At 40.6% G+C, this 25,463-nt stretch overlaps 1 protein-coding gene across 3 annotated transcripts in view; it reads left to right on the forward strand.

The window, feature by feature from the left end:
- Positions 1-1,140: 1,140 nt before the first annotated feature.
- ATP8A2 (ATPase phospholipid transporting 8A2) overlaps positions 1,141-25,463 on the forward strand; it is a 787,448-nt gene continuing 763,125 nt past the window's right edge. The window contains exon 1 of one of the 3 annotated variants that reach the window (XM_043998327.1): positions 1,141-1,374. In XM_043998327.1, coding sequence (XP_043854262.1) covers positions 1,299-1,374 — 76 coding nt within the window. In that variant the 5' untranslated portion in view covers positions 1,141-1,298. Of the gene's footprint in view, positions 1,375-1,848; positions 2,350-25,463 lie in introns of those variants that run through there. The other 2 variants (XM_043998326.1, XM_043998328.1) reach the window with 2 other exon arrangements.

Below are 25,463 nucleotides of genomic sequence, written 5' to 3' on the forward strand. Positions count from 1 at the left end.
TTCTACAATAGGAGAAAGGGAGAGTGGTCTAGCTGAGCTTCATCCGGTGAGGAAAGCTGGAGATCCATGTGACTTCCAGGTTTCCCAGGAATACATACCAAAGCCTCCAGGGTTCACACATAGATACCACTAAAGAATACACACAGATGCCACATACACGTGGTATAGAAGAAGGGAATGAATAAAGGGTTGTGGGACATTCTGCCATTCTGAATAAATGACAGGAAAGCAGGTAGCCAAGAAGGCAAGCAGATAAACAGCCAGTAAGGAAGACAGACTGACAGAAATACAGTAAGATAGACAGACAAGAAGAAACAAACAGGCAGTAAGACAGACAGACAAGCAGAAAGACATACAGGCAGGCAGACAGAGAGACAGTAAGACAGATTGCCGGACCGGTAGGCAATCAGATAAAGGCTGGCAGATAGAAAGACAGACAGGCAGACAGTAAGAAAGACTGGTAGACAGGCAGACAGGCAGACATACAGACAGACAGACAGGCAGCAAGACATTGCCAGACAGGTAGGCAGTCAGACAAAGGCTGGCTGACAGACAGACAGGCAGACAGACAGGGAGACAGCCAGGCAGGCATTGTCAGACAAAGGCTGGCTGACAGAAAGACGGACAGACAGACAATAAGACAGGCTGGCTGACAGGCAGAAAGAGAGGGAGACAAACAGCCAGGCAAACAGTAAGACAGATTGCCAGACAGGTAGGCAGTTACACAAAGGCTGGCTGACAGAAAGACAGACAGGTAGGCAGGCAGACAGACAGTCAGATCCTGGGGACGTGTGGAGGGGTGTGTGTGTGAAACTAAGCTCTCCAAAGCTTTGGCAAAGTCCACAGCCAAACCCCAAGTCCCCAGGCCCACACGTCCTAGCCCACGGCCCGGCATCAAAGGGAACATTTGCCCCCCACTGCTCGCCCCCGGCTCGGTTTCCCAGCCTCTTCTCATCATCCTTCCTGCTTTCCTCCCCTCTGCTTTCCTTCCCCCCCAGCTCAGGCGGAAGGTCGGGAGCTAAGCGCCGCCAGAGCAGCTCCCCACCCCCGCCCGCTGCGCAGAGGCCAGCCGAGTCCGCAGTAGCCGCGGCGGGGCGGGCGGCCGCAGGAGCTGCATTGGGAGCTGCCGCAGCCCAGCCAGCGGCGGCGCGAGCCCATGGCCAGGAGGTCGGCCCAGCAGCCTCAGCCGCAGCCCCAGCAGCAGCCGCAGCAGCAGCCGCTGCCGCCACCACCGCCGCTTTCCTCCACCAGTCCCTGCATGCCATCCGGGCCGCGGGCTGATCCTGACCGGGAGCAAGATGCCGAACACATCAGGCCTGGACAAGGCTTTGAAGATGTCTCTGCGGAGGAAATCGAAGATCCATTCGTCAGCAGGTAGGGCAGAGATGGTGGCGGTCCGGGGTCGGGGTCGGGGGGCGGGGAGGAGGTTACAACGCCGGATTGGGAGGGGAGGGTAGGAGGGATGAGAAGGAAGGACCAGCCGACAGGGCCGAGCCAGGGGAGGGGGCTGCACCAGAGGAGCGCACGCAGCCAGCCAGCGGGGAGGGGTGGGCGGGACTGGGCCTCCAGTTCCTGGCTGTTATCTGACACACCCTTGCCCCTCCCCTAGACATCTAGGTTCGTGGGCGTTTGCTGTCTCCACAAAACAGGCCAAAGGCCGGGCGTGTGTTTAAGAGATATCCTGGCCTTCTTTTACCTGGAAAGCATAAGTTAACAGCTGCTGACTGGGGAAACGAGCCTGATTAGAACCAGTCTTTTTGCCTCTACCTCCCAGGCTGGGCAAAGACGGGGCGGTGCCCGCTCTTTAAAATTCAGTGCGGCGTTTTGCTTTCAGGGAGAGAAGGGCACCCAAGTTCCCGAGGTCAGGGTAGGCATTGCTGGAGTCCCCGTGCCCTCTTCAGGCTGCATGTAGAGCCTATTGGTTCGCCTACGTTCGTTTGATTTTGTGCAGTGTCTTGCTGCGGAAGGGAAAGAGAGCCAGGGCGTTGAAAATGTTTATGGGCAGATCCGGTTTTCTCAAACCCAACACACAAAAAACCAGTCCCTCAAACGGAACACATCTACTCAACCCCCAAATTTGGAGGGACAGCCAAACGCATACCAGACACAACGTTCTCATAATGTACACATTGTAAATATGTGTAACTTTTGGCAATTTAAGATGCTATGATATAATGGAAAAAACACTGGACCTGAAGTCAGAAAACCTGAAGAGTTCTGACTCAGATACAATATCAATGTGACTTTGGGCAAGTCAATTGATCTTTCTTAGCCTCAGTTTCTTCATCTATAATAATGCTTGTTTGACCTACCTCTAAGGAACCTGCTTTGTATATGGTCGAGAACCGAGTAAGTGACTCACTCTTGTTGTTATGAATATTGTTGTTTACAATCATAATCTATAGATAATACACAAGTGCCTCTAATTCAGCACTCCTAATCTTATACATCTCTGTAAGCATCTAGTTTGCTTTTGTTTATTTTATTAATTATTGAGAAGTTCCTTCCTTGGTGTCTTTTGTGGTTAAGAATAATGGGTTGCCTTGCTTCCTGTGACCTTGAGTAATCTCAGTTTTATTGTGATGAAAATTGAAATGTGACCTTCACTCAGTGACTTAAACGTTCATATATTGCTAAGAATTTTATGATGGCTTGTGAAGAGATTTGATCTGAGGAAGACGCCTTGTTTACATTTGGAAGCTGTTAGTCTTTTGATTCCAGGCTTTTTATAGAGAAGGGAGGACGTCTAAATATAATTGACTTTCATACTTCAGGTATTGAATATCATGAATGTGAACTGACCTCTGCTGATACTACCACTAAGGATGTTTGTCTCAGGCATTGAAACCTGCAAACCTAGGAGTCCCATTAATATATAATAAACTATTTGAGATTCAGACTTTTCCAGTGTTCATAATTTACATTTTTTAATTTAGTGGGAAAAATAAAACAATGGATTTTTTAAAAATAGGTACATTTGAAAAGAATAGTGGCACTTGAATTGTGGGCCTCCCTCCAATAATCATGATAAACTGAGAAAATATTTAAACATTTACAAGGGAATATGGAACCATCAAAGCCAGGTATCTCTGGTTCTTTATATTTACTAAAGATGAGGTTTATTTTGTACTATAAATAACTGAGATTGTTTTTATATTATATTTTTATATTATTAGTATAATATCACAATAGGTATTATTTAATAAGGGACAAGATTTAGTTAACTCGTTTTCAAGTTTCAAGACTTGCAATTTACTGTCATGGATGACAATTGTATGATTTTGTTAGTAGAATTTCCCTGCTGACAGTTCTATGCATTATAGTGGTTTAGATGGATAGCACAAAATGCTTTCTAAAAGCAGCAGTACTTCCATGACCTGGGCAGTTCATTGCTTGAACAAACGCCCTTATTTGGAATGTTTATTTTAAGAAGCTGACAATGGTCTAAGTTCAATGTATAAACCCCAGTTGTCTGCTGTACCTTATCTGAAACAAACATGAGTGATGTTTCTATTGGAAAAGTACATTACAGAGTAGATCTAGCTGCAAAATTATATAATGGGTTGCTTGATTATTTAGTTCTCTGATACACATGTATATATGTAGGTATATGTATAGCCATAAGGGAGTGCTGTGGGTATTTGTCCAGCTGCCTCCACCTCTCAGCCAAGACCCTAAGGGCACAAACCCTCTGGTTCATCCCCTGAATTATGTCTTCACTGTTGAGTTCTGATGTTCATTTAGGGGGGTGTGTGTGTGTGTGTGTGTGTGTGTGTGCGTGCGCGCGCGCGCGCACACACACGAGTGCTCAAGCATCAATCAAATTTCACCTACTTAGCTAATGCCTTTCTCCTTCACAGCCATCCATTACAAGTCACTATGCAAATAATCTTAATTTTAGTACGTAGTTTAATTGGATTAAGCAAAATGGTAATAAAAGGTAAATGCATTAATGGCATCAATATATTCTAACATTCCATTAAATCCCTGGTCCATCCCTATAAAGAGATGGTGACTCTCTGCATCCCCAACTCCATTCCAGCTATAGTTTTCTCAGCCAAGGTCTGGGTCATGGAACTACAGGAATCAGTATCTCATTTCCCAGTTGCAGCCCAGGGTATAAGAAGACATAGTTAATACTCACAATAATCATGGAGGTATGAAGTTTGAAAGGTCCTTTACACTCTATTTTTTTTTCTTTTTGCTGGGCAATGGGGGTTAAGTGACTTGCCCAGGGTCACACAGCTAGTAAGTGTCAAGTATCTGAGGCCGGATTTGAACTCAGGTCCTCCTGAATCCAGGGCCGGTGCTTTATCCACTGCGCCACCTAGCTGCCCCCCAGTCCTTTACACTCTAGCTGAGGACAGACATTAGGCTATTGGCCTCAGAGCCCTGTTCCCCATTTGAATATGAACTTGAGAATGGGGCAGTATTGCCCTTCTTTGTATCCCCAGTATTTAGCACAGTGTCTGTTGTGCAGTAAGCATTTACCTGTTTACTGACTGACTGATGGGCTTGTTACTCTCAGTCCTTCTCAGGTTCCAGAAAGAGCTTCTATTGCATTGAACCTCCCCACTGCTTGTTTCTTTCATTTATTGAAAGCTCATAGTACTCACCAAGAACTCTGGTTGGGGATAGAAAGCTATGCCTGGAGTCAGGAAGATCTGAGTTTGAATTTTGCCTCAGACACTTATGAACTATAGGAGTCTGGGAAGGTATCTTAACCTCAGTTTATTTGTAAAATGGGAATAATAATAGCACCTACTTCACAGAATCATTATGAGATCAAATCAAATAATTAGAAATTTATTAATAAACATTTTTTTAAAGTTTTGAGTTCCAAATTCTATCCCTCCTTCCTTCTCTGCCCTCCCCCTTCCCTGAGGCAGCAAGCATTCAGATATACATTATACATGTGCAGTTATTTAAAACATTACCATATTAATCATTTTGTACAAGAAAAATTGAATTAAAAATGAAAGAAATAAAGTGAAAAATAGCATGCTTCGCTCTGTGTTCAATCAGTTCTTTCTTTGGAGGTGGATAGTATCCTTCATCATTAGTCTTTTGGGATTGTCTTGGATCCTTGTTCTGCTGAGAATAGTTGTTACTATGCACATCATTCTCCTGGTTCTGTTCACTTCATTATACATAAGTCCATATAAGTTTTTCCAGGCCTTTCTGAAATCATCCTGCTTGTCATTTTTTGGGGGGGGGTGGGGCAGTGAGGGTTAAGTGACTTGCCCAGGGTCACACAGCTAGTAAGTGTCAAGTATCTGAGGTCGGATTTGAACTCAGGTCCTCCTGAATCCAGAGCCAGTGCTTTATCCACTGTGCCACATAGCTGCTCCCCTACTTGTCATTTCTTATAGGACAATAATATATCACAGCTTGTTTAGTCATTCCCCAGTTGATGGACATTCTTTTGTTTTCCAACTCTTAGCCAACACAAAAAGAGCTGCTATAAATATTTTTTATACAAATAAGTCTTTTTCTCTTTTGGGGGGATGTCTTTGGGATATAAACCTAGCAGTGTTATTGCTTGATCAAAGGGTATGCACAATTTGAAAGCCCTTTGGTCATAATTCCAAATTGATCTCAATTGATATAATTTATGTAAAGTGCTTTGCTGTGTATTAGCAAAATCATCATCTCATCACCATCATCATCCATCTTTGAAGCCCCATCTTCAGAGAAGGGTGAAAGGATTAGGTCTTATAGATTCTTAAGCCCAGTGGCAAATAGCTCAAGCATATCTGGTTTCATTTCTTTCCTTTGTGTTCAAAAGTCTATGTGGAAGATTTGGAATCCAACAGTATGCTAAAGACTCCACAAATTGATTACCTTGCCCTTTTATCTTGCTTCAGTTGCACAATGTAGCTGCACATTTACTTGCTTATATACAATTGCTCTTCTCAGAAAACATTAAGAAACAAAGTTTCCCTTGCATATATCTTCCCCATCTAATTCCAGTGCAAGAAGGAGGGGAGTAATATAATCAAGGAATTATAGAAGAATGATTAATGATAGGATTGATAAATGACATCTTCAGGGAGGAACCTGAAAGGGATTTCATCTCTTATTTACTATTGTAGTAGCAGCCTGGTAGGCCTGGGCCCAGTTAGGGATGCTCTGGCCCTGAGGGGGAAACCTCTGACCAAGGAGAAATACAATTGATCAGCTTGCTGGGGTTAGTTAGAGATTACTCTTTCCTTGGAGATGCAAAGTAGTTGATTATCCAGATAGTAGTTGGTCAAACAGATAATAAAGCAGACATGTCACAGCCACCCAGATAGCTGGGCGCCTTGAATTTACAGCCAGTCATATTTGCTATGTGATTAGGACCAGGTAGTGCCAATAATCTCAAGTTAGAAACGTGGAATTTTTGTTATTCATATATCCAAATAGCTAACGTCATCATTTTCCAGGCTGTTCTAACTTTTCAGTCTTAGGTCTCTCTCCCCCCCACCCTTACCTCTATAAAATTGTCATCTTCTCCTTTGTCTGGGGAGTTGAAGTTAGACTTCTTCTCCCAGCCAAACCTCTGTGTGCCAAATAATAAAAACTTTAACTTAAATCCTGATTGGATCATGTGGGCAAGTAATTCTTAGAAAGAGGGATATTTTCAGAACCAATTTAGCGGTAATACTATCTATTCCTCATAGCTTCTGCTCTAAAAAACAGATGACTGTCTCCTTTTTTATATCATAGAGGCCACCTAACACGAGCAACATCAGCCTTATGGACTCTCATAATTGGAAGGGACCTTTGAAGTGATTTAGACAGACCAACTAGAAGAAGAGCCTCCTAACTTTCCTAGCTTGTTTCTTTCCAGTCTCCAACCTATCATTCACATTGCTGACCCTATTAGTTTTCCAAGAGTAGCTCTAACCATGCTGTCCCAGTGCTCAGAATCCTTCCACGTTTGTCTAGTGAATAGAGTGGAGCAGGTAGGCGGATAGAGCACTGGCCCTGAATTTGGGAGGACCTGAGTTCAAATCTTAGCTCAGACACTTACTAGCTGTGTGACCCTGGGCAAGTCACTTAACCCCAATTGCCTCAAACATCCTGGGCCATCTCCAGTCATTCTGATGTATACCTTGCTTCTGGACCTAGGTGTCTCTGAAGGAGAGAGTGAGGTTGGTTGGTGACCTTGCATAGCCCTTCTTCACCTAAATCCAATTCTCTGAAAGTCATGACATCACCAGATAGTCATGGTCCTCTTAGAGACTGAAGGATGAATAACAAATGAATAGAGTTTAAATTCCCTGTATAATATGGAGTCCTCTATAATCTGGTTCTAGCCTATAGGTACACTCCAGTCCACTGGAATGGAAATATATCTTCTGAATTTCTGCCTTGGTGCTTTTGCTCTTATATTTACTATGCCTGCAATGGCCTCTGTCTGGGCATCTCTACTTTTTGAAATTCTACCCATTTATCAAGGCCTAACTAAGTTCAGAAGCTGATAGAGCCTATAAAGCAGGGATTCTTAACCTGGGTCTCCCAGAACCCAGACATACCCTTGGATAGCTTCCAGAGGGTCTGTAACTTTGGACAGGGAAAAAAAATTAGATTTCTATTTTCGCTAACCTTTGGTTTCCTTTTAAGCCTTTGTATTTTATGCCTTTAAAAACATTCTGAGAAAGCGTCCATAGGCTTCATCATATTGTTGAAAAGGTCCATGTCTGGGACAGCTAGGTGGCACAGTGGATAGAGTACAGGCCCTGGAGTCAGGAGTACCTGAGTTCAAATCCAGCCTCAGACACTTGACACTTACTAGCTGTGTGACCCTGGGCAAGTCACTTAACCCCAATTACCTCACTAAAAAAAACCCAACAACAACAAAAAAACCGAAAAGGTCCATGTCACACAAAAAATATTAAGCATACCTGCCACAAAGGGAGCCCAGAGGCCAGTTAGTCCAACTCCTTCATGACATAAATGAAGAGACTGAGGCCCAGAAAGATTAAATGATTTCCCCAAGATAGTGAGCTTTAGAGGTGGGATTCAAACCCAGGTCCCAGTCTAATTCCAGAACCAGTGTTTTTTTGACTCTTCCTGTTACATGAAGTATTCCCTAATCCTCTTAGCTGGAAATAATATCTGCCTTATCTGAATTCTCATAGCCTTTTGTACTAATTTTATGTATTTGTAATTTTTGTATTATAGTTATACATGCATATAACTATACATTGCACTTATAGATGTCATATATGTCTCTCTATATGTCATATAGATATCTCTATAGTTATATGTGTTGATATCTTGTCTCTCCTATTGGATTATACATTCTTTTGGGAAAAGTATCATATCTGCTTCATCTCTAATAAATATTTTTAAAAGATCAAAAAAAAGTCTTTAGTTCCTAACAAGGGAAAGTTATTCAAAGTGGAATGAGAAACATAAATAGAGGTATAATAACTATCTATTAAGGTTCATCTTAACTTGACCCAATTGTTGATGTGACACTCCAAACCTAGATATTTTGGGTAAAGGGTACAATCAGTAGGCTAATAAAATTAAAGAAAACTAATAAGATTAAATGTTTACTATGTGCTAAGCATGGGATGCAGTGAATAGGATCCTAAGCTTGGAGTCAGGAAGACCTAAATTCAGATCCAGCCTTAAAACATTTGCTAGCTGTGTGACTCTGGGCAAATCATTTACCTCTGTTTGCCTCAGTACTTGTGTTTGTTTATGTGTTTTGATATCAAGAAACAATTAAAAATAGGATCTTCTGTCTTCTAAATCTTTCAGCCAATTGTTTCCTTTTGTTTTCTGGGGAAATGGGGGTTAAGTGACTTGCCCAGGGTCACACAGCTAGTAAGTGTCAAGTGTCTGAGGTTGGATTTGAACTCAAGTCCTCCTGAATCCAGGGCCTGAGCTTCATCCACTACACCACCTAGCTGACCCAATCAGTCAATTTTTAAAAAATTGATCAAGAAGGATTTACTCAGTGCCTATTAGATGCCAGGTACTGGGCTAAGGTTCTGGGGATAGAAGTACAAAGAAAGAAATAATTCCTATTCCCAAGGAGATCATATTCTAATAAGGGAAACTACAAGTACGTATATAAATACATACAACATAAACATAAAGTAGATAAGTACAGATATATACAAAGTAGTTAAATAGGAGGTAGTTTGGGAGGGAAGGCACTAGGTGTTGTGGGGATTAGGAAGGGCTTAATGCAGGGGAGAATGCTTCAGTTTCATCTTAGAGGAAAACAAAGGATGTACTTTATGAAGTAGAGATAGGGAGCAGGTGCAATCCAAGTGTGTGGGATGGCCAGTAGCAAAGATGTGGGCCATTGTTGAATATTGCTTGTGAAATTCTACCTGTCCTCTATACTCTAACCCATTATGCCCTCAATTTATGTATAAATTATCCCCCTAAAGATTTCATATTAATGATAGAGGAGGCTTACAAGTCAGTAGATGCTTTTTAATCACCTTTTTTTTGGGGGGGATATTAACAAAGTTCAAGAATTTGCACATGCCTTTGGTATCTTTCCCTCATTCAGATATCTTGTATGTTGGTTGCCCAATATCTTCATAGTCATCATTACATCACGGAGGTATATAAATATAAATATAAGCTAGTTAAAAACAAGATAGAGGAAAAGTATTTAGGGCAGACAGGAAAGACTTCATGCTTGAGCTGGGTCTTGAAAGGAGTGGGAGATTCAATGAAAAGGAAGTGCATTCCAAACCAGTGAAAAGACAGGGAAACTAGATATCCAGTATCATCTGTGAGAACCAAAGAGAAGTTCAGTTTGGCTCAACAGTAGAGTGTGGGAAAGAGAGTAATGTATAACGAGGATGGAAAGTTAGGTTCGGTCTCAGTTGTAAGGTGTTTAAAGCCAAAAGAGATTATATTTATCTTAGAGGCAAGAGGGAGCTACTGAAATTCAAGGAGTAAGAGAGTGATATTTTCTGAACTATGCTTAAGGACAATTATTTTGGCAGCTATGTGGAGGATGGATTGGGAGGAAAGAGTTTTAAAGTTGGGAGACCAATTAGGAAGTCCTTGCAATAGTCCAATTGAGAGGTAAGGAGGCCTGAACTAAAGTGGTGGCTGTGAGTATCAGATAGAGGTCAGATGCAAGAGATGGTGTCTAAGTAGAAATCAAATACTCTCCCACCCTACCTCTGCTACACACAGAGATAATTATACCCTTGATCTTGCCAGCAGTCACAAGTGTTCCACTTCCATGTTCATGAACTCTGAAATTCTTTTATCTGATTTCAATGTGTTATCATTATATCTTTTCCTTTGCCTTGCAACCCCATACCCTGTTCATCATCCTCTTCCTGACCCTCACTTCCCTCTGCTCCTCAGTTCCTTCCCTGGCTATCATTCCTGCACTTACTCTCATCCCATCCCTATCTTGACCCACTGTTGAATCAATTCAACTCTAAATTGTTTTCTTCTCTTGAGTTTCTTGCCCCTTATTCTAATGAAGATCTTGCCCTAACAAGCCTCCGGCATGGATCACCTTTACTTCTACTTAGGTGGGGCTGAACAAAGCTGAAGAAAATCTTAAAACTATGCTGACTGGGCCCACTATAAATTTATGTTATATAATCTCAGCTGGGTCCTCATTGCTATAAGCAATCCTTTTGTACCTTTGACAGAAATACGGAAGCTTAAAAAGGGGGGAGGTTTAGTGGGAAAGATAGTAAAGATTTTCTTGAGTATCTAGAACATCAATTTTGAAATATCAGCAGGCAGTTGGTGATATAGAACTGGATCTCAGGAGGAGACTGGGCCTTCATATTTGAACCAGTGAGTTATCTGCATTGAAATAAAAATTAACTCCATGAATGCTGATGAAGTCATCAAGAAAGAAAATATAAATGAGAACCCAGGATAAAGCCTTAGGGAACCCACAGTTAGGGAATGTAATAGCAAAGGAAATTAAGAAGGAGTAACTAGACAGGTAGGAGTACTACTAGGATAGCATAGTGAAAAACCAGAGAGGAAAGGATATCTAGGAGAAGAGGGTCATCAAAGTATCAAATGTAGCAGATAGGTCAAGAAATAAGAAGACAGAATCTCAGTCTTGATATTCTATCAGATTTGACAATTAAATCATTGTGGAGAGTAGTTTCACTTGACTGATGAGTTTAGAAGGCAGATTACAACAGTTTGAGGAGTGATTGCAAAGGATTAATAAGAGTAAAAGCTTTTTTTTTCCTGGGAGTTTGGCTAAGGAAAGGAGGAGAGATGTAGAATAATAAATTGAGGGAATGGTAGGGCCTAGTGAAGATTTTTTTAAGAATAAGAAAGATTTGCGCATATTTGAGCAGTAGAGAAGGAACCAATAGATAGATGTAGGGAAAGAGAGAGACTTTAAAGAGAGAGAGAGAGAGAAAGGGGAAAATGCTGGAGAATACAGGAGGGGACAGGATCAAGGGCACCTTTAAAGGAGTTCACCTTGGCAAGGAGAAAGGTTCTCTTTATCAGGGATTAAAGAAAAGGAGGAAGCAGGGGGGTAGGGATGATGTCAAAGGGTTTTGAGATGAAGAGAAGGGGAGTAAAGGGAGCTCATGGTGAATAGCCTTAAATTTCCTCCAAGAAGTAAGAAGTGAGGCCTTATTTGATAGGGTTGAACAAAGGTCCATTAAAAATACCAGGTAATTTTTAGAATTGTGAAATTTTAGAGTTGGAAGGGTTTTAGAGATCAACCCTGCCATTATATGGACAAGAAAAATAAAGTACAGAAAGTTCAATTTATTTGCTCAAAGTCACATTTGGTAGAAGTCAGAGCTAGAATACAGGTATTTTGCTTCCTAGACCACTGTCTCTCTTCATATTTTACATAAATTGACTAACCCATTTAATTTGTATTTATTCCCTTCCCTGGGAAGGGAGAAAATAGATTTTATTCTCTATTCCTCCAATTTTATGTCATCCTTCTTTGGGGTACTAAGATATTAATCGATTGACTGTTGGTGACCTCAGTCATATATTCACTTTGAACAAGTTGCTTTATGTATCTGTCATAGGAAATGGTTTAGAAGTTCTTACATCATAGAGATTGGATGACATGTGAAAGCATTAAATTATTGTCACCATCATTTTCAGATTATTAAAAAAGTCTTATGCTTTTCCACCATTATTTTAATGATTTTATCACTAGAGATTTACCCTGGACAACAGCAATCACAAAGGAATTGAATTGAAAGCCCTAACTATTTCAAATTTTCTCTTGTTCTGGTCTTTGAATGAAGAGACCTGATGAGAGGCAGAACTTTATAAAATTTACATTTATTCATTAATTAAAATGTATATTATATTTATTTATTAGATATATTTAATGAATGAATGAATGTATGTGTATAGACACATATATATCACCTACTACATACAAGGCAGTATGCTACAGTAGATGCTCTGTAAAGATGCAATTCAGAACGTCCTTCACTCTCATTAGACAATTACAGGAAATGCCAAACATAGGTTTGTTTAAGCTCCATAGGGAAATGACTGTCTTATCTAAATTTTGCATCTACTTCAGCAACTGGTACAGCCTTTTGTACACTGTAGATAGTGGATAAATGTTTGTTTAATTGAAGAAAAGAGCCAGCCAAAGAGCACATTGATTGTACATGGAGGTTGCAAAAGTTTATCTGCTGGTATTTTCTCCTCTCCTCTCCCCTCCTCTCCCTCTCCCTCTCCCTCCTTCCCTCCCTCCTTCCTTCCTTCCTTCCTTCCTTCCTTCCTTCCTTCCTTCCTTCCTTCCTTCCTTCCTTCCTTCCTTCCTTCCTTCCTTCCTTCCTTCCTTCCTTCCTTCCTTCCTTCCTTCCTTCCTTCCTTCCTTCCTTCCTTCCTTCCTTCCTTCCTTCCTTCCTTCCTTCCTTCCTTCCTTCTCTGAGGCTGGAAGTGCAGCAATCTCTTTGCTGCTCAGTATGGAAGGTTTGACCTGCTCCATTTCTGACCCGATGCAGCTTGCTCCTGCTTAGTCAGTCTGATAGCCCCCATATTCTTAGGGTCTCACCATATTGATGCTGGACTTAGTTCAGACACCTGACTGGTTTAGCCCACTACAGCTTAGAACTCCCAAATTCAAGTAATCTACCAGCCTCAGCCTCCCCAATAGCCGGGATCACAGGTGTGAGTCACCACTCCCAGCTATCACCTTGTATTAAAGCATTTCTAGCCTTAGTGCTTACCACCTTCTATTATGAAGGTGGTTAATAATCCTTATGGCTAATGGCTTTGCTTATTTAATTATTGACTTATTTTGCTTTAGGGACATGTCTTTTATCTTAAACCTTCTCCTCACCAAGGTGCCTGTCCAGACAAATGCATTAGATTAAGACTATTCTCTAAGAAGCTCCTAATCATTTCTGGGAGGATGTGGAATTATCAAAGCTGGGTCTCTACCTTTCCTTCCTGGATCTTTATGTGCACTAAAAATAAACCATGGTCAATACCACACTAGGTACAAGATGTTATTTACATCCATTTAGGCCAGTGAAAGTGCACAGAACCAATGTTAACAACCATTAAAATGGGTTAAAAATAAAAGTGAGCTCACTGCTCTCCATTGTGGTTTTTCTCCATAAGCATCAGAAACAACCACAGAGATAGGGCAAATGTCACAATATGTAGAGAAGAGGTCCTTTGTCAGGTTATATAGCATTGGCAGCAGGATGGACTAAAATAATAGCTGTACAGTCATTCTGACAGCTAGTTTGGATGAGAGTAGATTGGTTTCTCTATATTACGGACTGCTAAGCTGGACTAGTCAGCCACATGTCTATCCCTGTTCCTGACTGCATAGGAATTTCTCTGCAAGTGTGGAAGCCTTCTTTTGGTGTTTTCTCTGAGTTTGTGTTTTTCCCCATCAGTTTATACATTTTCTTTCCCCTTGCTTTTTATCTGTTACTCCTAATCAGGGATGGCATTATATTGTCTCCTAGAACAATGGATATTAAATGGACGGATGGGATATGGAGTGTTGATCAAAGCTATCATGGAAGGAGACCTCTCCTAGAGTGCCCTGGGACTGTGTCTTTGGCCCTGTTTTCTTACCAGTGACTTGGATAGAAAGAAGCAAACAGAGCATACTTATCAAATTGCAAATGACATAAAGCTTGGAAGTACAACTAATATATTGAATGGCAAAGCTGGCAAGCTAGAGTAATGGGCTGAAGTTAAGGTGAAATTCAATAGGGACAAGGGGGAGCATGGCAGTAGATACAGAGCTGGCTTCAGAGTCAGAAAAGATTGAGAGCTCCTGCCCCAGCGGGTAGAAGGAATGCCAGGGGATGAAGGGTAATGATAAAATAAAATTTTCACTTGACATAATAAGAGCAAAAATTTATATCACATTTTAAGGTTATGAAACATTTCCCACATGCTATATCATTTGATCATAAGGAAAAAACAATAAAATTCCTTGACGAATAGAGTTGTCTAAAAATGCAATGGCTTGATTAAAGGGGCAATGAGTTCCCTATGAATGGAGGTCTTTAAACAAAAGCCAGATGACCCCTTGTCAGGAATGTTAGAGACAAGATTCTTCATGACTGGAGTAAGGGTAATGGTTTCTTGGAGTTCCTTCCAATTCTGAGTCTTTTTTCTTGATTATTGAATTTTGAGCCATCAGTCAACATAGCTCACTAATATCTCTTGCTATACTCTTGTTGTCTCCAGTGGTTGTTGTTGAAAAAGGAATGGTACATTGCGTTAATTAATTTGACTTCATGATATATGACATCTATTATATTTCACATATGATATGTTTAGAGGTAGAGATTACTGAGATTCTGGAGATTCTTGGTGGAGAGCTAGAAGGGGACAAATATCGATTAAGCATTTATTATATACCTTGTATGAAAAACTTGACAAATATTAGCTCAATTGATCTATATAAATATATTCAAAACAACAAGTAATTAACATGTTAACTTTTGAGTGAGTAGCTCAGGCATTTTTCCCTCTTAATTTCTTTTCTTTTTTCTTTCTTTCTTTCTTTTTTTTAAAGAAACACTGTCACATTAGCCACTTGTACTGATGACCCCAGGACAGAAGCCATAATGAGCCTTTTAAGTGTTATCACTGAGTCTAATTATATGGAAAACTAGGGTGATCAAACTACTATCCAGGGTGCTATCTAGTAAGCTGCTTCTCCTTGGTGCTAAATGAAACACTGATATCCTAGAAGAGTTAATTCATCTTCAAAGAGGAGAGCAGGGTACAGCTATCTGAGAGTAGTTTATTTCCTTTAGCTCACCACAGGATCAGCCCTCTGCCCAAATATTTTTAAACATATGATTGTCCTCATCTAAGACTCTTCCTCTTGGTCTTCCTTTGAGTCTTCTTTGCTCTTCCATGGCAATGAAATTTCACCTTAAATTTAAGCTACTGCTCTACTACTGAATGCTGATAGCCCTAATGAGATTGGCATTCAGTAATGCCTACCAAGGAAACTGAAAAAACATTCTTCTGGCTCCCTGATTAACTTCCACACAGCAACTGGCTGGTGCGTTAAGTTAACCTGATTAAGCTTCAAAGTTTCTATTTCAGCTGTTTTTGTGGTATCTATCACTTGTCCCACTGTGCCACTTCCTAACCGGGGTCATCTCCAACATCTGCTTTCTCTTTCCTCCTGATTCACCTGTCAATTAATGCTAGAGAATATCAGAGTTATGATGACTAGGTCATTTGAATCCAAACTGCACCTTGACTGTAGCTCAGAAATCTTTTCATTGATCTATTTACCTTCTATCAAATTCTCTACTGATTCTATTTCAAATATTTCCTTTACTCCTCAATCATCAAGCTCCTAGTCCCCCCCTACACTTCCCTTACTCTCAGGAGATGACTTTGCCTTGCACTTTAGGCACACCAGATTGAGACTTACTATGAACTTCATGATCATCTTCCCATCTGCTTGTCAAATTTTTTCTTCTCTCAAAACATTTCTTCACCCATCTTCCCCTCATGTCTCAGAGGAAAAGATGTTCTCTCTCCTTCTTAAGGCTAATGTCTCCATCTAAGGCAGTATGGAATGAGATGCTGTCTCCTCCAAGACTTTGCCTGATTAATTATCTCCTTTCTTTCATGAATCTCTCTTCCCCAACTGTTTTTTTTTCTGCTTTGCCTACAAATATGTTTAGGCCTGTCCTATCCCATGATACTTTCTCTTACCCTGATACACCTTCAGTTTACTGTCTTCTCTTTTTTCTCCACTTCACTGCCAGTCTTCTGGAAAGAATGTTCTATATTCACTATCTGCTTCCTCATCATCTAACTTCTTTTTCTGTCTATATTAAAGAAAATCATTTGTTGTTGTTGTTGAGTTTGACTCTCTGTAACCCCATTTGGGGGTTTTCTTTTTTTTTTTCTTTGGAGAGGCAAAGGTCACACCACAGTAAGTATCTGTGGTCCAAGCTGAACTCAGATCCTCCTGACTCCAGGACCTGCATTTTATCTACTGTGCTACTTAGCTTCTCTAAGAAAATGGAAAAAATTTTAATAATTCAGATTAAACTTAAAAGTGTGTTAAGCATACATTTTTCTTCTTCCAGAGAGCCAGTTTTAAAATATTTACCACACCATCACTGCTGTGGGTTCAGTTATCATCTTTACACAGATGACTCACAAAATCCTAACCTCTCTCTTTAACTATAATTTCATGTCTCTAACTACCTACTAGATGTTTCCATTGTAGTTCCTATTGGCATTTCCAACTCAACACGAGGGAATGAATGCATGAGTGAATGAAGCACTTATTAAGTACTTTCTATGTGCCAAGCACTGTGCAGGCAAGCCAGCGAAGAAGAGGATGGGGAGAGGGAAAGGCTACGGGTATACATTTGCTGGCCAGGAAGTGGTCATTTGGTTTCAGACAAGATAAAGTGAAAATTAATTCATCAGAACCCAGGGCCCCAGGGTCTAAAACCAAACTCATTATCTTCCCCCAAAACCCATTCCTGTCCCAAACTTTATTATTTCTGTTGATGACACCACTAAAGCTTCCATTCACCCAGGTTCCCAACTTCAATCATCCTTGCCTCTTCCCTCTATCTCACGCCTCACATCTGATTGGATGTGAGTTGCCAAGTCTTATCAGTTCTACTTCTACAACCTCATTGGTCTCTATCCCCTTATCTTCATGTTCATGGTCTCTACCCTAGCTCAGGTTCTCATTACCTTTCACTGGAACTAGGACCATAAGATTATAGATTTAGAGCTGGAAAGAACTAGCTCTATAGTGCTACCATACTGATCTCTCTAAAGTACCAACATGATTGAGTTGCTCCCTTTCAAAAGCAAAACTCCTTCTTTTGGACAATGTGTTCCCTAACCTCATCATCTTTCTCATTGTTTTAGCCAATCTATACAACTTATGATTCCCTGAATCCACATTTCCCTACCTCCACACCCTTGCTCATTCTGTTCCCTCTGCCTGGAATGTTCTCCTTTCAATATCTGTTTATTGAAACTCTGCCTTTCCTTCAACACTTTACTTCACTGCCTCTTCTTCCATGCTGACTTTAGGGACAGCCCCCACTTCTCACTCTCTCCTAATTTCTTATAGCCCTTCAAAGCTTTGTACTACTACTACTACTACTACTACTACTACTACTACTACTACTACTACTACCACTACCACTACCACCACCACCAACAACAACAACAACTTACATTTATATAAGTGCAAAGTATAAGCTTTGCAAAGCGCTTTATATACAGTATCTCTATTTTGCTTGCTATCTCCTTCTAGATTAGAGTCCTTGAAGATAGGCACTATCTAATGCCACTTTTAAATCCAAAATAATACTCAGTATTTGTTACATGAATGGTGAATGAACAATGGTAATAGAATCATAGCATTTTAGAGTTGAAACAGACATAGCAATCTCATTCCTTTATTTTACTGATAAGGAAACTAACTCCAGAAATTAAGTGACTTGTTTAAGGTCATTCTTGTTTTATTCAGTCATTTCAGTCATGACTCTTCATTGTCCTATTTGGGGTTTTCTCAGGAAACATACTGGACTAGTTTGCCATTTCATTATTTACAGCTCATTTTACAGGTGAGGAAACTGAGGCAAACAGGGCTAAGTGACTTGCCCAGGGTCACATAGCTAAGTGTCTGAGATAAGGTTTGAACTCAGAAAGATGTCTTCCTGACCTCAGACCTGGTACTCTATCCCCCATAACACCTAGCTGCCTTGTCTAAGGTCATATGGTGAGTTAATAATAGAACTTGGGTAAATTCAGTAATGAATACCTATTAGAGAGGATGTTTTTGCCTTTCTTATTTCCAGCACTTAGCATAGTACCTGACACATAATAAGTGATTAAAAATGCTTTTTAATTGATCTGAGATCTCCGTATACTGAATGTGTTATAAGGAGTCTCTAGGCTATTTCCTTCCAAGTCATCTGTAACACAATTTAGTTATTTGAACCTTCAAATAAAAACAACTTATATAAACACCATAGAAGTCAAGGGATAGGCAGAGCCACAGAGAACACCTACAGAATTCATCGTACTAGCAAATTTTAAACTGCTTAATTGAGGGCATTGAGCACGTGAAGCAAAACATAGGCACAACAGCTGGTAGAAACTGAGTGGCCCATATATTATCAGCACTAAAAAGTGAGTAGGACATCTTAGCAACAGTTTTCTTTTCCCAAGGGCTAGTCATTAATTAGATTTGACCTAATCTTTTAAACAACATATTTTAGAAATTCCTCTTAGTCTATATTTACTCCATAATTTATTACTTTCTCAAATAAGCCTCCCAGCGGAAATGTAGGCAATAAAGAGCTCATGTGTATACAGAAAAGGGCCAAATGGAAAGTTAAATGGAGAAATGGACACTCTCTCTTCAGGCCCTTGACATTGGATGAGTTAAAAGAACATCTATTAAGTTCTTACTGTGTACCAAGCACGATGCTAAGTGTTGAGGATACAGATAGAAAAATGAGATGGCCCCTGCTCTCAAGGAATCCACATTCTAGGATGACAACCTATTGAGAAGGGTCAAGCTGTATCATAGATGGAAGGAACTGATGGTCCCAAGATCCTAAGCTGCAAGGAGGTTTGTAAGGCCATTGGATCCCGCTGGATACAGTCAGTATAAGAAGCATCCCCCCTACCATTAAGCCTTCCTCTCAATTCTCCCTTCTTTTTTTCCCTTCCTGACTGTATGCTGAACCTTGACTCTTACCTCTGGGAAAAGAGCCCAGAGACCTTGTTCCACTCCAACCCTCAGGCCCACTTCCTACTTCCCAATCCCTCCAGCAGTTCAGTTTCTCCCTACCACCCTCCACCCCAACCCCTTTAAGCAACAGTAGTAAGACTAGGTATCCGAGAGAGAACAAAGGTACTTTTTGATTGGAAGTCACTCAGTGCTAATAATAGATTCGTTTGTTTGTTCATGATTCTGAGTTTAGAGGAATTTCTAGCTGCAGTTTTCCATTGATGATATGACTCTGGAGAGGTAACCGTGGTATAGTGGCTAGAGAGCTGGCCTCAGATCCATGAAGACCTGAGTTGAAGTCCTGAGCCTCTCTGTGCTCCAGGCAGCTCTCTGAGACTAGAAGTTATAGAGAAGGTAACTACCTGCAGAAGAAGTGTTCTCCTCTTGGAGTTCCCTATAACAATGAACCCACAAATTCAGTCTTTCCCCCTTATATGACCATATGACAGTTTGTAGGGCAATAACTCTACCTCTTTTAAAGCATTAGTAATAACAAAGTAGGCCGGCCTGGTACATCAGGCTTAGCAATGTCCTACAGAGTAGAATTTAGTCTATGGTGTATTTAAACCTTCAAAATAAAGAGATTTTTATGGTTTTCTTTATACCCATGTGAATTATAGCCCACAGATTTATTCTGACTTTTTCTGCTGGGTCCATCCCTCCAGAATCTTTTTGTCCAGTCCTTGACCTCATCACTTGGAAAAATGGTGTCCTATCTGGCTTAGGTGCTGTCTTCTGCTAGCTGCCTAGAAGCCTAGAAGTATGGGCAGACTAGGTTCAGTACTGGCATCACCAGGTTGACCTTGAGAGAATGGCCATGCAGGTATCATGAAAAGTTATAATGTCAGTGCCATCACTATAGCCTCATTCTCCTCTGAGGAGGCTGGTGGTGAGAATTCATGGCCTTCTACTGCTATAGATTTGGCATGAGGTTGGAATGGATTTGGTATATGTGGGTACAAATTGATCTTAAACGAGGACTAAACTGGACACGATCCTTTGATGGGAAAAATCTCCCTTAATGAACCGTATCCACAGGGTACTGAAATAATTGGAAGATGAATTTCATAACAATGATGATGATGATAGCTAGCATTTATGTAACACTTTAAGGTTTCCAAAGCTGGGTTGCTTCTCTCCACTGATTTTGGGGCTCAATGGTGAAGCAATAAACTCCTTCTGAGGCCTATCTTTACAGAAGGCTCAGAATGTTCCAAATCACTTCATTTCCTATCTGTTGCTTTGCTTGGTTTCTACTCCCACTGGGTATGCTCTGGGGGCCCCTCTCCCTCTCAGCTTCCTTTCCTGTATATTCCTCCATTAGATTATATGCTCTTTGAGGGCAGGGACTGTCTTTTTCTCATTTATATCTCCAGTGCTTAGCACAATGGCTGAATGTAGTAGGCACTTAAATGTTTATTGACTATTGGCAAAGTGCTTTAAATTATTATCTTACTTTATCTTCAGAACAACCCTGGGAGGGACAGCTAGGTGGCACAGTGGATAGGGCACCAGCCCTGGATTCAGGAGGACCTGAGTTCAAATCCAGACTCAGACCCTTGACACTTACTAGCTGTGTGACCCTGGGCAAGTCACTTAACCCCAATTGCCTCACACACACACAAAAAGAACAACCATGGGAGATAGGTGCTACTGTTATTTACATTTTACAGATGGAAAAAAGTTAGGTAGACTGAGGTAATAAGCTAAGAAGTATCTGAAGCCAGATGTGAAGTTAGGCCTTTCTGACTTCAGATGTATACCTCTGCTCCCAAGCACTTAAGGCAGAATATCCAGTGACCTTTGAAAGGTTATGGAGAATTATAAACATATTTTAGGATAAATAAAAGATAAATTTCTTGATTTTCATAAAAAATTACAGGCCAGGCAGCTTAACTTTATTTCCTAGCAAAAATTCTAGTAGATATTACTGAAGAAATGGTTGGTGAACATCTGGAAAAGGAAATGGTGATCACCAAGAGGAAGCATGTTTTATAAAGAAAAAGTCATGCCAGATGAACCTTATTTTGACCAAGATAGGAGACTGGTAGATCAGGGGAAGGGAATATAGTTTATCTAGGTTTTTCACAAAACATTTGGCACGATTTCTTATTGCATTCTTTTGAACAACATGGAGAAATGTGGATTAGTTAGAGAACAATGTGGTTAAGAATATTTGGGATTTGGTGGGGCAGCTAGGTGGCGCAGTGGATAGAGCACCAGCCCTGGATTCAGGAGGACCTGAGTTCAAATGTGGCTTCAGACCCTTGACACTAGCTGTGTGACCCTGGGGAAGTCACTTAAACCCCATTGCCTTGCAAAAACCCCAAAACCAAAAAATAACCCCCCAAACCCCAAAACAACAACAACAAAAAAGAATATTTGGGATTTTTTTGGCTGAACCCAAAGAGAGGGTCCATTATTGGTTTAATATTTACTTTCTAGCCTCATTATACATTACTCCCTTTCCTGCATTCCACTTTCCAGTCAGACTAACCTCACATGTGGGGCAAATGTGTCTAGATAATTGTCTGAAAAGATTTAGGAGTTTTTACTGCATTGCAGGTAAAGGTCTGTAGCCAAGAAAGCTACTGCAATCTTTGGTTGCATTAGGAGACATGGTGCCCTGGAATGTAGATGTGGTATTCCCCTCATGCTCTACTTTAGATTTAACAAACAACCTCTGAAATTCTGTTTTCCATTCTGCATTTTACACTTCAGATATGACACTAAGTTGAAAGATATTGAAAGGATATTAATAAAGATGGTGAAGTACCTCAGGGTCATGACATATCTTATGATAGCTGTCTCCAAATATTTGAAGGGCTCTATCCTAGCCATGCCACCCCACCCTGACTGCCCCACAAAAGTAGATAAACAAAAAATAAATGCTTTACGTAGATCATCCCTTCATAATCAATTCCCACCTGTGCCCTCTGTCTAAATTTATTCATTTCAGCTGCCCTAATACTGAGAAAGTTCTTATGAGTTAGAAGAGAAGCTCTCTATCTTTAATGTACTGAGAGAAAGAGACAACAAATCACCATATTACACATGCAGACTTCAAAATATCACAAAGAATTCAGCTAATAAACTGCACTGGAACTAGACCATGATCACAGACTGAACAATTTTTCTACAATCATCTAAATATTACATTGATCCATAAAAACTGAAGAACAATATTTTTAACAGCTGTATCACACTACATGACACTCTCATAATCTCTAAGCTACAGGGAATGAAAATCTTTCCAAAAAAAAGGAGACCAATTGGAAGAAATCTTGTGTCTGGGGCTGGATTTGGGCTTGCATCCTCCTGGGTCCAGGGTGGGTACTTTGTTCACTGTGTCAGCTAGCTGCACTATGATGACATCTTTAAAATAGAATTAAGGGGTGAGAGAATTGCACTGGGAGAAAGGGAAAGGGAGAAGTGGAATAGAGTCAAGTATCTCACATAAAAGAAACAAGAAAAAGCTAATGGAGTGAAGGGGAAGATGGGGGGAGTGGGGAAGTGAATGAGCCTTACTCTCATCAGAATTGGCTCAAAGAGGGAATAACATACACACTCAAGTGGGTGTAGTAATATATCTTGCCATATGGGGAGAGGTGATGAAGTGGCACAATGGACAGAGCACCAGCCCTGGATTCAGGAAGACCTGAGTTCAAACCCGGCCTCAGACACTTGACACTTACTAGCTGTGTGACCCTGGGCAAGTCACTTAACCCTCATTGCCCAGGGGAAAAAAAGAATAACCCTTCTATAATTTCTGATATCAATGACCTGGTTCTGAATTGCCATAATAATTGCTCTTGTTTCCAAAACAATTTCATGTGACTTGGGTATTAGTCTCATGCTTATGTTATTATTATTTTAAATTAATGTTCAAGGAGGACTAGCACCTCTGGGGTGAAGGCTTGCCAAGTCCTTTTCAGAGCTGCTCATCTACCTCCAAAGGTGGCACTTGTCACTCAACTCTTATCTGTGACGCCAAAAAGCTGTAGCAGGCACAGAAGCCACATGCCCGTAAACCATCTGTGCAGATGGGCTAAACCAGGTTGAGGGTAACCCAGAAGCCTTAAACCCATCAGTGAGTTTAGGAGGGCGTCTCTCTCAAGCATGTGAAGACTTCTCCCCAGAGGAATGGGTAGATGAGAACAATTTGTTCCAATGTCCATGAAGGCAGCCGAAAGAGGGATTGTAGAACTATTAGAGCTTGGTCAGACATTGAAGATGCCACGGTCCTGCACTGCATCACAATCCTGACTTTTGTCTTAACGCTAGACTTTGATAGCTCTGAGAGAGAGAGTGAGGCTGACAATTTGTGCAACTCTGCCTCCCTGAAATCCAATTTACCCACTAGTCAAGACATCACCCTGTGATGTCATTGGTCCTCTTCAAAAATGAAGACAAAGACAATTGTTATCTCATTCTTCTCATATTTCTTCATGGAGTTCAGATGGAAATGATCCCAAGACCAATCACTACCCTACTATTGTTCTTTTATATGTAATGTTCTGTGAATTGTTAGTATAGTTATTGTTGTTTTTGTTATTGTGTATGAAGAAGAAGGGAGGTGCTGGGACTTTCATTGTTCAGATTACATGTGGAATATTATTTATGGGGAGGGCATGGAAGAGAAGCTATCAAATATTCAATGCCAGGTATTGTGCTAAGTGCTTCACAAATATTATCTCATTTGATACTCACAACAACTTTTCTCTTTTTTCCTTTTGCCTGTTGTCCCCCCCACCAGTGAATCCTTCCAACTCAGCTTGTTGTTGGACAGCTCTCTGTCTTTCACAGAATGTATGAGTGTGTCTCTTTAAGAACATGGGGTTGTGTAACTGAGTTCTAACTTCCGGCTCAAACATTACAGTGGACCCAAATCACTCTTTAGGCTGAGAGGGGAATGCCCATCCCTCTGAACCATAAGTCCCAAGATCTCAGTCAGTTCTCAAATCCATATTACTGGAGAATAGATAGACATAGAAGCTGCCTCCAATTATTTGAATCATTGTCAAATAGAAGAAACATTAGACTTGTTCCACTTGGCCTTTCAAAGCAGAATTGTAGGGAGAAAGTAGTAGCAAGATAGATCTTGATATAACACAAGGAAGAATTTCCTAAGAAAGCTGTCCAAAATTGGAATGAACTGCCTTAATGGTGAGTTCTCCCTCACTGGAGGTCATTAAGTGAAAGTTGGATTACCAATGTTCAGGGATTTAGAGGAGATGTTTCAGCTAGTGATTGGATCACTTTGGGCAGCTTACTTTAACTCTTCAAGCTTCAACTGCTTTATTTCTAAAATCTAAAGGTCACTAAAGGTCACATAAAGGTTATTAAAAGTAATCTCACCTCCAGCTTTACCGTGTCTGTTTTAGGTGCCAGGATGAGACACAAACAGGGTGAAGAGGATGATAAATAACTTGGTTTGTCACAAGTAGAGGTGGGAGAATCAAAAGCTGAATATATTCAAGTGGGGCAGGGCAGTTGGTTATGAGTCTTAAAGCAGAAAAAAACCCAAAGATGCCATCAATCTATCAACATGCATTTATTAGGCACCTGCCCTACTGCCTAATAAATGACAGGCACTGGGGATACAGATGGAAGTGAAACAATATTTGCCCTCAAGGAGGTTAGAAAAAGAACAAGTTCAGTTCTTCTTCCACATGAAAGTTCTTCAAAGATGTGAAGAAAGTGATCACGTCCCCTAGAAGTCTTTTCTTTTCTTCTATTATGCATAAAGATGGTAAGATTATGCAAAGAGAATGAGGGTGGGCATATGGTCAAAGGCTATCATGGAAGATAACTACAAGTTGAAAATACAGGTATAGACCAAGGAGAAAATATGTAGGGAGGACATTTTGAGTCTGATAGAGACAAAATATTGTCTCAACTCAAGAGGTAAGAAGACAAATCTGACTCCTGAATTAATTGGAACTTTGGACTTGTAATGAGGGGAAATATTATAATTCATAGACACTGGAGGAACATGTTCTGATGACTATATTTAAGATTAGCCAGCGGTAAGAGTTGGGAAGGATTGGTGGGGAGTCTGGAAAGGCCAAACTGGGAGTTGTTGGTTATATATCAGTGTAGATATGAGATGATTAATACAGTGCCTGGCACATGGTAGGTGCTTAATAAATATTTACTGATTGATTGAAGATTAGTACCTAGAACAGAATAATGGTATTGTTATAAAGAGGCAGCTATCTAGGGTAGC

This window comes from Dromiciops gliroides, chromosome 3 (genome assembly GCF_019393635.1).
Source record: "Dromiciops gliroides isolate mDroGli1 chromosome 3, mDroGli1.pri, whole genome shotgun sequence".
Classification (NCBI taxonomy): Eukaryota; Metazoa; Chordata; class Mammalia; order Microbiotheria; family Microbiotheriidae; genus Dromiciops; species Dromiciops gliroides.